Here is a 13466-nt window from a genome sequence, read left to right as displayed (position 1 = left end):
ACATTTGATTACAGACAGTACACCTATGTTGCAATTATATCAGATTTTTTTCCCCATGAATGATTGTAGAGGATGTCTTCGTTGGATAGATATTATAGATTTTCTGTCAATTTTGTTGGGTAATATAAGTGTATTGACTAATGTGAAAAGTGTGTAATTTACAGTACTGTTGCATATTACTTTCAGCACTTCTAAGGGCATATATTGCATTGTTTGCTGGTTAACTGGTTGTTAAAAGAACTAAATTGAGAAGATATCATTATGTTGTGTTTTGGTGATTTAACCAATGTTCTCATAACATTTCACAATAAACCTTTGAATCAGTGGTTGTGTGGTGAGAGATGTTTACAATCCAAATGAATGCACAATGACATGTTTTGAATGAAAGAGTTGCTGCATTTCAAGTGTGACCAGTTTGGTATGTACCACATACTTGTGAAAACAGTACCAAAAACGATTAAAAAAAACTAAGCTTGAGCGTTCTCACCAAGGGTGTGAAAAACACTTCTGCTTTGTGAACTTCAGTCCATCAAGAGTCTGAAATGATATAACCACTGAAAGGAAATTGCGCTATGGTGATAGAGAAACTTCCTACTTGGCACACACTGGATGAATCGACATTGTTTCCACGATATTTCAACAAAATTGCATTGAACCAATGTGGAATAGACATTGAATTGACGTATGTGCCCAGTGGGCACTGTATGGTGAGAAACTTGTTGTGCAGGGACACTCCGACAGAGAGAGAAGCAAAGGAGAGAGTGAGGGAGAGGACAATGGTTAAAATGGCTGTTTTGGGACTGCTTGGGTCCCTTTTATATCTGCTAACAGGTGAGACCAGTGTGATATTTAGAGAATAACATGCAAACTATCCATCTCAGAAAACAATATATCAATTCATATTGTAGAATTTCTTTGGTTGAGTAAACATTTTTGTTGTGACATTCTGTGGATATAGTGACTCCATTTATGTGAAAAGCATACCTTTTAAGTATATTAATGGTCCCCATCTGTATTCTAATCTGTATTAAAAAATAATGATCTGATATCATGTTCTTGTCAGGTGTCAGTGGAGAAATTCTCTCTATGTTCTCCAGAGTAGGAGATGATGTCAGTCTGCCGTGTAACAATGTGGTTTATCCTGACTGTTCCTCAACTACATGGATCTATAACAGAGCTGGAACTGCTTTTGAACTAGTCGATCTAGGGAAGGTGAAAAAACAACTCAACAACATAGCAGACAGACTGAGTTTAGGGTCTGACTGTTCTCTACATGTTAGTGATGTCAGAGCTGAGGATGCTGGACTCTACACCTGTCAACAATACCTTGCAAAGACTGGACCACGACATGGAGCTGATGCCCCTGTTCATCTGTCTGTTCTAACCAGTGAGTATCTGTTGCTCTGCAGTGCCAACATCTTCAATGAAAAGATGATCAATTATGTCAGTAAGAGTATGTTTTAGTAAGATTGACCTTGTCACGTGGGTAATGCATACAGGACATTGGAAAAGGACAACAGTCCCAGCACAAAGAAATGTATGTAGTGTATTTGAAATTTGAATTTTGAAGTGACCTTTTCTCTGATTCAACCAGGTGACACTATCTGAGTAGTTGCATAATTTCAAAGGACAAAACAATGTTATAATCGCGGCAATACGGGTTTGATTGAATTAAAGCCCATAGTGTTGATGATAGTAATGTTGCTACTCAACCACATGTGAAACCAATATTCACCATATGACACATTGATCTTATTCATTTCCAGAGATCATGTCCTCTACAACTGCAAGAACATCCACATCATCCAGTCCATTCCCTTCTGGTGTAGTAGCTCTACTTTAAACAATACATTTACATTTAAGTCATTTAGCAGACGCTCTTATCCAGAGCGACTTACAAATTGGTGCATTCACCTTATGATATCCAGTGGAACAACCACTTTACAATAGTGCATCTAAATATTTTAGGGGGGGGGGGGGTTAGAAGGATTACTTTATCCTATCCTAGGTATTCCTTAAAGAGGTGGGGTTTCAGGTGTCTCCGGAAGGTGGTGATTGACTCCGCTGTCAGGAAGCCATTCTAACCTATCAACCAATGAGGACAAGGTCAGTAAATCACAATATGATTACATTTCTGTCATTATATTTACTCATGTGAATCATGATGTTATTCAGCTGTTATCACGCAACGGGATTAACGTCCAGTTAATTAGTCCATAATCTTATTGTTCTCTGTCCACTTGAAGCATCAACCTGCTGGCAATATCACCTATGCCTCCATCCTCCACTTCAATCAAAATCCCCCGCAGAGTGTTGATGTAAGTGAAGCTAAATAATACTGTGTGCAGGTTTGACTCTTACTCCTATATAATGTTTAAAGCCTTTAATTGGTTGTGTCTGACTGTGTGTGTGTGTCTGTGTGTGTGTGTGTGTGTGTGTGTGTGTGTGTGTGTGTGTGTGTGTGTGTGTGTGTGTGTGTGTGTGTGTGTGTGTGTGTGTGTTTGTATGTGTAGGTCCAGGGTGAGGATGCAGTGATCTATTGCTCTGTTAAGCCCTCTACTACCAGAGGGAGAGAGACAGAGAACCCTGCTGACCCCAGCTCCCTCTACTCCACTGTCACCAAACCTCAGGGAGTCAAGACATAAGGAGAGACAGAGAACCCTGCTGACCCCAGCTCCCTCTACTCCACTGTCACCAAACCTCAGGGAGCCAAGACATAAGGAGAGACAGAGAACCCTGCTGACCCCAGCTCCCTCTACTACACTGTCACCTAACCTCAGGGAGTCAAGACATAAGGAGAGACAGAGAACCCTGCTGACCCCAGCTCCCTCTACTCCACTGTCACCTAACCTCAGGGAGTCAAGACATAAGGAGAGACAGAGAACTCTGCTGACCCCAGCTCCCTCTACTCCACTGTCACCAAACCTCAGGGAGTCAAGACATAAGGAGAGACAGAGAACTCTGCTGACCCCAGCTCCCTCTACTCCACTGTCACCAAACCTCAGGGAGCCAAGACATAAGGAGAGACAGAGAACCCTGCTGACCCCAGCTCCCTCTACTCCACTGTCACCTAACCTCAGGGAGTCAAGACATAAGGAGAGACAGAGAACCCTGCTGACCCCAGCTCCCTCTACTCCACTGTCACCTAACCTCAGGGAGTCAAGACATAAGGAGAGACAGAGAACCCTGCTGACCCCAGCTCCCTCTACTACACTGTCACCAAACCTCAGGGAGTCAAGACATAAGGAGAGACAGAGAACCCTGCTGACCCCAGCTCCCTCTACTACACTGTCACCTAACCTCAGGGAGTCAAGACATAAGGAGAGACAGAGAACCCTGCTGACCCCAGCTCCCTCTACTCCACTGTCACCAAACCTCAGGGAGTCAAGACATAAGGAGAGACAGAGAACCCTGCTGACCCCAGCTCCCTCTACTCCACTGTCACCTAACCTCAGGGAGTCAAGACATAAGGAGAGACAGAGAACCCTGCTGACCCCAGCTCCCTCTACTCCACTGTCACCTAACCTCAGGGAGTCAAGACATAAGGAGAGACAGAGAACTCTGCTGACCCCAGCTCCCTCTACTCCACTGTCACCAAACCTCAGGGAGTCAAGACATAAGGAGAGACAGAGAACCCTGCTGAACCCAGCTCCCTCTACTCCACTGTCACCAAACCTCAGGGAGTCAAGACATAAGGAGAGACAGAGAACCCTGCTGACCCCCGCTCCCTCTACTCCACTGTCACCTAACCTCAGGGAGTCAAGACATAAGGAGAGACAGAGAACCCTGCTGACCCCAGCTCCCTCTACTACACTGTCACCAAACCTCAGGGAGTCAAGACATAAGGAGAGACAGAGAACCCTGCTGACCCCAGCTCCCTCTACTCCACTGTCACCTAACCTCAGGGAGTCAAGACATAAGGAGAGACAGAGAACCCTGCTGACCCCAGCTCCCTCTACTCCACTGTCACCAAACCTCAGGGAGTCAAGACATAAGGAGAGACAGAGAACCCTGCTGACCCCAGTTCCCTCTACTCCACTGTCACCTAACCTCTGTTGTTTAACCTTTATTTAACTAGCCAAGTCAGTTAAGAACAAATTCTTATTTACAATGACGGCCTACACAGGCCAAACCCTAACCCAGACGACTCTTGGACAATTGTGCGCTGCCCTATGGGACTCTCAACCACGGTCGGTTGTGATACAGCCTGGAATTGAGCCTGGGTCTGTAGTGATGCCTCTAGCACTGAGATGCAGTGCCTTAGACCACTCAGCGCAGCGGTTAAATGTATCATTGAACTTGTTAACTTGACTGAGAACACATTCTCATTTACAGCAACAACCTGGGGAATAGTTACAGGGGAGATTAATGAGCCAATTGGAAGCTGGGGATGATTAGGTGGCTACAGTATGATGGTCAGATTGGGAGTGTAGCCAGGATACCAGAGTTAACACCCCTACTCTTACAGTATCTTTAGTGACCACAGAGAGTCAGGACACTTGTTTTAACATCCCGATTGAAAGGCAGCACAAATACTTATTTCCCTCATTAAAATGCAAATCAATTTATAACATTTTTGACATGCATTTTACTGGATTTTTTTGTTGTTATTCTGTCTCTCACTGTTCAAATAAACCTACCATTAAAGTTATAGACTGATAATTTCTTTGTCAGTGGGCAAACGTACAAAATCAGCAGGGGATCAAATACTTTTTTCCTCGCTGTAGATATTCCATAAAATAAATTGCCTTTTCTTGCTACAATAGTCATTTACAACATCAACAACGTCTACACTGTATTTCTGATTAATTTTATGTTATTTTAATGGACCAAAAATTTGCTTTTCTTTCAAAAACAAGGACATTTCGAAGTGACCCAAAACTTCTGAACGGTAGTGTATATATACTCTGGATTGCTGATGCTATGTGTTGGCCAATGAGATGCTTTGAAGCAACCGGTCGGCCATATTGGCACTCCCTAGTAGGAGCAGGCCTCCATGGAAATGAATGGAATTCTACAGTATTTTCAATTAAAAGTTTCAAGGACGAAATTACATGTATTTAAGTATTTTTTTGTTGTAGTGAGGACAGTAACATTAGTACAAAAAATAAATACTTTAAGGAAAATGTTTTTATATATATATTTATTTTTAATGTTTAGCTCACATAATATACATTTAAAGTATGCATAAAGGTGTCTGTAATAGAATAAATGGGTAAAAAAACAAATAAAGACATTAATAAATGCATTTCTATAGCTTCCAAAATATTTTACAATTGAGGAGTGCCAAGATTGCTGCCTGTGGCTTCAATACAGCACCCCCTGTGTGTCATCCAGGGTTTGCACACATCATGGTCTTAACAAACACCCACCATGACGCCCATTAGATTTGCCTGATATCAGACAAACAAAAGGAAGAGAAAACCCCCACCAACTTAGGTTAGGGAGTAAAAGTAACGTGCAACAAACCAAAAAATAGAGACACAAGAAAAAAGGCTTTAACAAGCTCTTATTTCCCCTTACTTACACTTACTTCCCCTTACTTACACTTACTTCCCCTTACTTACACTTACTTACACTTACTTCCCCTTACTTACACTTACTTCCCCTTACTTACACTTACTTACACTTACTTCCCCTTACTTACACTTACTTCCCCTTACTTACACTTACTTCCCCTTACTTACACTTACTTCCCCTTACTTACACTTACTTACACTTACTTCCCCTTACTTACACTTACTTCCCCTTACTTACACTTACTTCCCCTTACTTACACTTACTTACACTTACTTCCCCTTACTTACACTTACTTTCCCTTCGTATATTCTTGACGTCTATCAGTGTGCAATGTGTCGGTTCGTTTTTCTTTTTAGATACGTGATGATAGACCACCACCACAATCTTTAAATCTGTGTTAAGGCCAGCTAGTAAAGCAACATCATACCAAGTGGTTAATGGACCACACGCGCCATTCCGTATTCTCAGTAAGTCAAAGAACCAACTTGTGCAATCCAAGTTCTGTTTTTAGTCGACATGACAGGATCATGCTGAATAATCCTTGATGATTAATTAAATCACATTGGTTGTGATCATTCATCCACAATCAAAGTGCTGATGTAGCAAGCCTTTTGATGTAGCCATCCTTTTGAGCTTCTATTTGAGGTTGGTGATGTGGCAATGTCCAGCACAGTCGGATGCTGATGGGAGAATGGCTCAAAATAGTGGCTGGAATGGAGTAAATGGAATGGCATCAAACACAAGGAAACCATGTGTTTGATGTATTTGACGCCATTCCACTGATTCCGCTCCAGTCATTACCACAAACTCGAGCCCTCAATTAAGGCGCCACCAATTTCCTGTGATGTACAGTTATTGCCAAACGGCCTGTTGTGATAGAATTGATGTCATCATCCTTGCGCATCAACTTCAAATCGAAGAAGAAGGTATTAACCAATCTAAGAAGTGAAGTCTGGTTAGTAAAAACAAGACAAACCCAACACCACACAGAACAGAGAAAGAAAACGGTTACGGAGGGCAGAGCAAGAGCAACATGGCTGGGGCCCATCACACTCTCATTCCACTGCTGATCCTAAAGCTTATCAATGCAGGTAAGAGGACACCTACTGTAGGTGTCACGTCCTGGCCAGTAGAAGGGTTAATTGTTATTGTAGTTTGGTCAGGACGTGGCAGAGGGTATTCGTTTTATGGTATTCGGGGTGGTGTGTTTGTTGTAGGGGATTTGATTTGTGTATTCCGGGGTTTTTGGGCACTGTTCCTTGTTATGTATGTCTAGGATTGATATAGCTGTTGTATGTCTATGTGTGGTCAATTGGGGTTGGGACTCTCAATTGAAGGCAGGTGTTGTCCATTTGCCTTTGATTGAGAGTCCCATATATTAGGGTGTGTTTGTATGTGTCTTTTGTGGGGAATTGTTGTGTGCACTGCGTTTGTTTGAGCCTGCCACACTGTTGCCGTTGTGAGTATTGTTTATTGTTTTGGTTTTTCTTCAAGTGGATACCTTACCTGTTTTTATCAGGAATAAACATTAGTGTCCACAATCCCGCTGCATTTTGGTCCTCCTTTCCTCAACACAACGAAATATGTGACAGTAGGATAAAAGATCAGCCATGCTCATTAACCATTCATGCTGTGTGTAGGTTTGTTAACAGGTGGCTAGAGACTAATCTACATAGTATTTACCACTTATAATGGATCCTTTCGAATTTTGCTGTGTTACATGGATACTTTTTATTTTACTCTTTAGGTGTGCATGGAAATCAATTATCTCAGTACGTCAATGAGGGGGCTGATGTCAGTCTGCGGTGTGACAATGTGGTTAATTCAGACTGCTCCTTAATTATGTGGCTTCACACCAGAGATAGTTTTCCAAATGCTATTCAAGAGGTTTCTAACGGGAAGGTGAGAGTTAACTCAAAGAGAGCTGAAAAACTGAGTGTGGACACTGACTGTTCTCTACATGTTCACAATGTCACAGCTGAGGATGCTGGACTCTACACGTGTCGAATTTTAAAACACCAAACCGCGTTTCACACAGATACTGATACTTATCTGTCTGTTCTGACCAGTGAGTATTTCTGTTTACAGTAAAGTCAAGGATGAAAATCTGTCTTAGTAAAACATATACAATACAAGTATTATAGTATTACAGTATTATACTATTACAGTATTATAGTATTACAGTATTACAGTGTATTAGTATTATAGTATTGCAGTATTATAGTATTGGTATTATAGTTTTACAGGATTACAGTATTATAGTATTAATATTATACTTTTACAATATTATAGTATTAGTATTATAGTATTACAGTATTTTAGTATTAGTATTTTAGTATTAGCATTATAGTATTACAGTATTATAGTATTTGTATTACAGCTTTGCAGTATTATAGTATTAACATTATAGTATTACTCTATACATGAGTGACCTACAACAATACTTTATTCCTTGAAGAGAAACCATGGTAAAATTGAATGTTGTCTTATGTCTCTTGCAGTCTCCTTGTCCACACTACTGACATATCTAAAGCCTGATAGACCAGTAACAATAAGGTGCTCTCTGCACACCTATGACGGACCTGGAATCTGTAAGTCATTCATCAATAGTAAAGTTAATCTGAACTGGGTGGATGAGACTGGTAGGAAGCTACAGGGAGACTCCAGATACCAGCTCACAGGGCCTCGCTGTGATATCACTCTAACTGTGACATTCCAGAAGGAGGACAACAACAGGAAGTGGATGTGTCAGTTGACTAAAATGGAACAAGTGAAGACCTCCGTTGACTTCACCTCCACATTCTCAGGTATGTATTCTTGTTATGCTCCTATAATCTGAATAAATTCACAAGATTTAATGACAAAAAAGTGAATATCAAAGCTGATCCTTTCTCCTGATATCAGTGATGAGTGAACAAACATACTGCTCTCTACTGTGTGTCTGATGATGAAGAGTTATTTTAAAGAGGATGTTCTTCTCCTGAACTAGATATTAAAGACACGGATGATGACGGTGGAGAGGAAAAGGACGGTAAGAAACCATCTACACTGTAAAACCAGATAAGTTCTGGCTGTTCAAACATTTTGAGGAAACAATTACCTCAAAAATATGAACTTAAGAAACTTAAAAATAGCTGAACCGAGCAGTACTACCTTCATATGAGTAATACAAATGCAGTTTTTTGGACTAAGATATATTTAAATTTAACACCCCCACTAAGCAACGACTCCAATAATTTCCCTGTGTGCCTTGGCTCTTCGATTGAATTGTAGCGATACCAGCCATTACTTTCTTTGTTCGTGAGACATGGTTGTTGAATTTGTTCATTTTCAGTCCTGTGGCCTTCAAGTGAGTTCCTAGGTGAATATTATTATAATAACATTATAATTAAACCATTATCCATATCATAAAGCGTAATACAGTAGCCTGAAACTTGTAGTTTAAGTGGGGTTGCAAAATTCCACAAACGTACCCCAAAAAATGTCCAGTAATCTTCAAACGAGGATTTCTGGGAAATGTACCAGAATTTTGCAACCCTTACTCTAAATCACAGCATGCTGGCTTGCAAAGTGATGTGTAACTCATATTGGAATCTATCATGCATTAAAACTATCCAACAGTTGAAATTCTTATTCATCCACAACCTGCATTCATAATGACTGCCAGGGTTAAGAGCAGTGGGAGGAGACTACCCAAACCATTTAAACTGGAACAACCATTTCAGTAATGGGGCAAATATTCGGTGATCGGATTAGTTTAGAAAAATGTTATTTATCTTTATGTAGCATAACTTTTGAATCAATCAATCAGTCAATGTACATGCAAAAACACAGATATTAAAACTATTCAGAAAACTCTACCTGCAGTACAGCATGCTGGGAAAATAGTTCATTTATTATCATATCTTTCAAAAATGTAGTTGGTGTGACTTCTCATTTAGTTCTGAGTCAGTACCACATAAATATTTTAAGTATTAATAACGTTTCATTAACTTTGAGTACAACTTACTAGAAGTATTTCAGTTAAAAATGCCTTGGGGTTTACAGTGTACTAAGTCAAATTCAAACCCTGTTTACCAAGGCAACGCTTTTAGTACTGTACCTCATTGTGTTTCATCTATGGACTATTGTGTGCCAGTCGATCTTTCACTAACCTCCTTGTTGTGAGCCAGACGGATCTCAAGTGACACAGGTGTGCTCTCTGTCTTCCTCCATCAGGTCTTAAACAGTCGGTGCTGATCGGGCTGTCAATGGGGGTGGTGGTGTGTGTGGCTGTGTGTGTGGCCGCAGCTCTGGTTCTTACCTTCAGAAGGAGGGCGTGTGAGTCAACTATAACTCTCTTATTTACCCTCCTGAAGTCAGGTTCTGTTCTATCTGAACTAAACTCATTTCCTTCATACAGTAGATATTTATAATGTTGTATAGAAAAGAAATCATTATTTTTCTTGATAAATGTGTATTTTATGAATGATTTGTGATCGTTTGTTCTCAGATTCTGTTTCAGGAAATCAGATGCCAATCAACCCAGGAAATATGGTGCAAGCAAACAACAGGGACGTAAGTAAATGGGTTGTCAACAAAATAATTCACTTTGATTGTTACTGTGAATTAAATGTGACTGTGTGTGTGTGTGTGTGTGTGTGTGTGTGTGTGTGTGTGTGTGTGTGTGTGTGTGTGTGTGTGTGTGTGTGTGTGTGTGTGTGTGTGTGTGTGTGTGTGTGTGTGTGTGTGTGTGTGCGTGCGTGTAGGACCAGAGAACAGACATTACCTATGCTGAGGTCAACCTTCCCACTAGTAGGAGGATGGTGGAGAAAGACCAACAGACAGAGTATGCAACCATCAGAACATGACCCTGAATCATAAACTGTTCCGGATTGAGTCTATAAAGAAGTGGTATTCAAATCCTACCCTGCAGGTCTGGAGTACTGTTGGTTTTCTGATGACTAATTGCACCCACCTGGTGTCCTAGATGTAAATGAAACAAATAAGAATGGAGCTGGCTTCAAGGTCCAGATTTTAATTTGAGGGGCTATGAAGTGGAGATGTAAGAACTTGAAGGTTCCCTTGAAATAAACTTTCTGAGTTAAGCTATACTAAAAAGTGTAGTTCTTCCAACATTTACATTACCTTTACATTTTTGTCATTTAGCAGACTAACAGTAAGTGGGTTCATCCAGAGGTGGCAGAAAGGAGCAGGTTTCAAGTTTAAATGTCACATGCACAAATACAGTGAAATGCGTTTCTTGCCAGATCTAACCCCAACAATGCAGTAATAAATAACAATGTAATACTAAACATAACAAGGTAGAAAAAAAACATGAGATATACAAATAAGAATAAAAATATAATAATAAGAACATGATAAAGTAAGTAAGCATACTATATACAGGGTCAGTTCCAGTAGCATATTTACAATGTGAAGGGATACTGGAGTGATACAGGTAGATATGTATAGGGGTAAGGTGACTAGGCATCAGGATATGTGATAAACAGAGTAGCAGCAGCATATATGATAATTGTATGTGAGTGTGAGCAAATGAGAGAGTGTCAGTGTGTGTGTTGGAGTGTCCATGTGCGTAGTGTGTAGGGCTCTGTGAGTGTGCATAGAGAATGAGAATAAAATACAAAGGTCAATTTAGATAATCCGTGTAGCTATTTTGTTAGATATTTAGCAGTCTTATGGCACGGGGATAGAATCTGTTCAGGAGCCTGTTGGTGTCAGACTTGATTCACCGGTACCGCTTGCCATCCCGAAGTAGCGAAAACAGTGGCTTGGGTGGTTGGAGTCTTTAACGATTTTCTGGGGCTTCCTTTCACACCACCTGATAAACAGTGGAGGTCATGGATGGCAGGGAGCTTGCACACACCAATGTGTTGCCCCCGTGTTGAGGTTCTTCATGGCAGAGGTGATGTTGCCAATTCTTACGATCTGGGGTCGGCCTGTCAGGAAGTCCAGGATCCAGTTGCAGAGGGAGGTGTTCAGGCTGAGGTTCCTAAGCTTGGTGACGAGCTTGGAGGGGACAATGGTGTTGAACGCTGAGCTGTAGTCAATGAACAGCATTCTCACATAGGTATTACACCTAGGTGGGTGAGGGCAGTGTGGAGTGCAATTGAGATTGCATCGTCTATGGATCTGTTGGGGCGGTATGCAAATTGGAGTGGGTCTAGGACAATGGTGTTGATGTGTGCCATAACCAGCCTCTCAAAGCACTTCATGATTACAGATGTGAGTTCTACAGGGCGGTAGTCATTGTGGCATGAATCCTTAGAGTTCTTGTGAACAGGAATGATAATGATCATGTTAAAACGTGTGGAGTACAGACTGGGACAAGGAGAAGTTGAAAATTACAGTGAATATACCTGCCAGCTGTTCTGCATATGCTCTGAGAACGTGCCCTGCGGCCCTGCGGCCTTGCAGTTATTGACCTGATTAAAGACTTTACTCACGCCGGCCACATGCGCCGCATGTCAGAGACCATGTAATATGATTCCACCTTATTCCTATATTGTCCATTTGCTAATTTGATGACTCTGCGAAGGTCAAAGCGGGACTTCTTGCACTTGTTCCTGTCCACAGCCGTAGTCTCAAGGTTGTCTGCGATGGCCCTGTGTGCGGTAGCCCTATCCTGGCCCAGTGTCGTCCGGGAACTGTAAAAAATGTGTTTAGCGCCAACCTCAGTGTTAATCCAGGGCTTTGATTGGGGAAGCAGCGAACCTTAACTGTGGGGACAACATCGCCGATGATTTTCCTAATGAAGCCGGTGACAGAGGTGGTTAGCTCATCGATGTTATTGGTGGAGTCCCAAAACATATTCCAATCAGTGCAAGCAAAGCAGTCCTGTCATGATTTGATTTGACGATTGGTGGACGAGGGAGGGCCTTGTATGCTTGCTTGTGGGTAGAATAACAGTGGTCTAGGACTTTATCGCCCCTAGTGGTGAGGGAGACATGTTGATGGAAGTTAAGCTTCACGTGTCTTAATGACGTGGAATTAAAATCGGCAGCAACCAGAAAAGCAGCCTTGTACAGTTTGTTAAGTGCCATGTTGGTATTTTACTTGTCCTGAGGTGGAATGTATACAACAGTCACAATGTTAGCTGAAAACTCCCTCTGGAGGTAAAAAGGGTCTGCATTTGACCATCAGGTATTCAAAGATGGGTGAACAATGGGTCGACACTTCCATCACACTCGGATCAGCACACCAGTTGTTATTGATGAAGAGGCAAACCCCTCCCCCCCTCAATTTCCCTGAATCCACTGTCCTGTTGGCACGGTGATTGGAGAATCCATAGAGTTGGATAGCCATGAGGGGTATCTTGTCCAAGAGCAATGTTTCAGAAAGCAGAGCATATTGCAGTTTCGAGAGTCCTGTTGGTAGCAAATCCACAATCGAAGGTCATCCATCTTATTATCAAGTGATAACGGAGGGGAGAGTTGGCCAGTTTTCCCTTGCCTTAATCGCACCAGGATCCTCCCTCTCTTGCCTCTGTAACTTCAGCGTTTCCTCTTGGGTGGCCCAAGAATTGGCTTTGGAAGCCCAGGACAGATGAGTCAAAGTTGAAGCCAGAATTGAGGTTGGGGTGTACTGTAGCAGAGCCTTAAGGTAGGGAGGGGCAGTTCCCCTTGCTGCTCCGTAGGCAAGTACCACGGTCTTGTACTGGATGCAAGTTTAGAATGGAAGCCAGTAGAGTGTTCAGAGGAGTGTGGTGGCATGGGAGAATTTGGGAAGGTTGAACACCAGGTGGACTGCAGCATTCTGGATAAAGTGCATGTGTTTGATGGCACAAGCGGGGAGCCCAGCCAACAGCAAGTTCATAAGTCCAGACAGAGCAGTCAGGCCTTGGAGCGGGCAGGCTTTCCCTGGGAGGAAGAGCAGCCATCTTGTCGAGGTTGAACTTGAGGTTGTGGGTCAACATCCAAGCTGAGATATCTGCCAGGCACGCAGAG

At 42.0% G+C, this 13466-nt stretch overlaps 2 protein-coding genes across 4 annotated transcripts; both read left to right on the top strand.

Moving 5' to 3' along the window:
* The first annotated feature begins 1967 nt into the window (after positions 1 to 1967).
* LOC115167797 (mediator of DNA damage checkpoint protein 1) lies at positions 1968 to 4575 on the top strand. 2 transcript variants are annotated; one of them, XR_003870584.1, is made up of 3 exons: positions 1968 to 2106; positions 2247 to 2318; positions 2514 to 4575. XR_003870584.1 is itself a non-coding variant. In XM_029722455.1 (3 exons), exons 1-3 carry the CDS (start codon positions 2096 to 2098, stop codon positions 4072 to 4074), a joined length of 1527 nt encoding a protein of 508 aa, XP_029578315.1. In that variant the 5' UTR covers positions 1968 to 2095; the 3' UTR covers positions 4075 to 4575. The 2 variants fall into 2 exon arrangements, 1 of the variants encoding a protein (XP_029578315.1); XM_029722455.1 differs by having other exon boundaries at positions 2631 to 4575.
* A 1615-nt stretch (positions 4576 to 6190) lies between these two features.
* Positions 6191 to 10620, top strand: LOC115167876 (uncharacterized). Of its 2 annotated transcripts, none has more exons than XM_029722710.1 (7): positions 6191 to 6611; positions 7499 to 7588; positions 8022 to 8327; positions 8510 to 8551; positions 9739 to 9840; positions 10013 to 10077; positions 10269 to 10620. In XM_029722710.1, the coding sequence occupies exons 1-7, from the start codon at positions 6554 to 6556 to the stop codon at positions 10368 to 10370; spliced, it is 765 nt and encodes a 254-aa protein (XP_029578570.1). In that variant the 5' UTR covers positions 6191 to 6553; the 3' UTR covers positions 10371 to 10620. The 2 variants fall into 2 exon arrangements, with proteins under 2 accessions (XP_029578570.1, XP_029578488.1); XM_029722628.1 differs by having other exon boundaries at positions 7268 to 7588.
* Positions 10621 to 13466: the final 2846 nt, after the last annotated feature.

The sequence above is a fragment of the Salmo trutta genome, chromosome 1 (genome assembly GCF_901001165.1).
Source record: "Salmo trutta chromosome 1, fSalTru1.1, whole genome shotgun sequence".
Classification (NCBI taxonomy): Eukaryota; Metazoa; Chordata; class Actinopteri; order Salmoniformes; family Salmonidae; genus Salmo; species Salmo trutta.
The sequence above is the reverse complement of the archived record's forward strand: the minus strand, read 5'-3'. Positions and strand labels throughout refer to the sequence as shown.

Coding starts and splice junctions, on each gene's coding strand:
- LOC115167797 (XM_029722455.1), top strand. Junction 2,319..2,630: donor ATCCCCCGCAGAGTGTTGAT/GTAAGTGAAGCT, acceptor ACCAAACCTCAG/GGAGTCAAGACATAAGGAGA.
- LOC115167876 (XM_029722628.1), top strand. CDS start 6,554: ATGGCTGGGGCCCATCACACTCTCATTCCACTGCTGATCCTAAAGCTT. Junction 6,612..7,267: donor CCTAAAGCTTATCAATGCAG/GTAAGAGGACAC, acceptor TTTACTCTTTAG/GTGTGCATGGAAATCAATTA. Junction 8,552..9,738: donor CGGTGGAGAGGAAAAGGACG/GTAAGAAACCAT, acceptor TTCCTCCATCAG/GTCTTAAACAGTCGGTGCTG.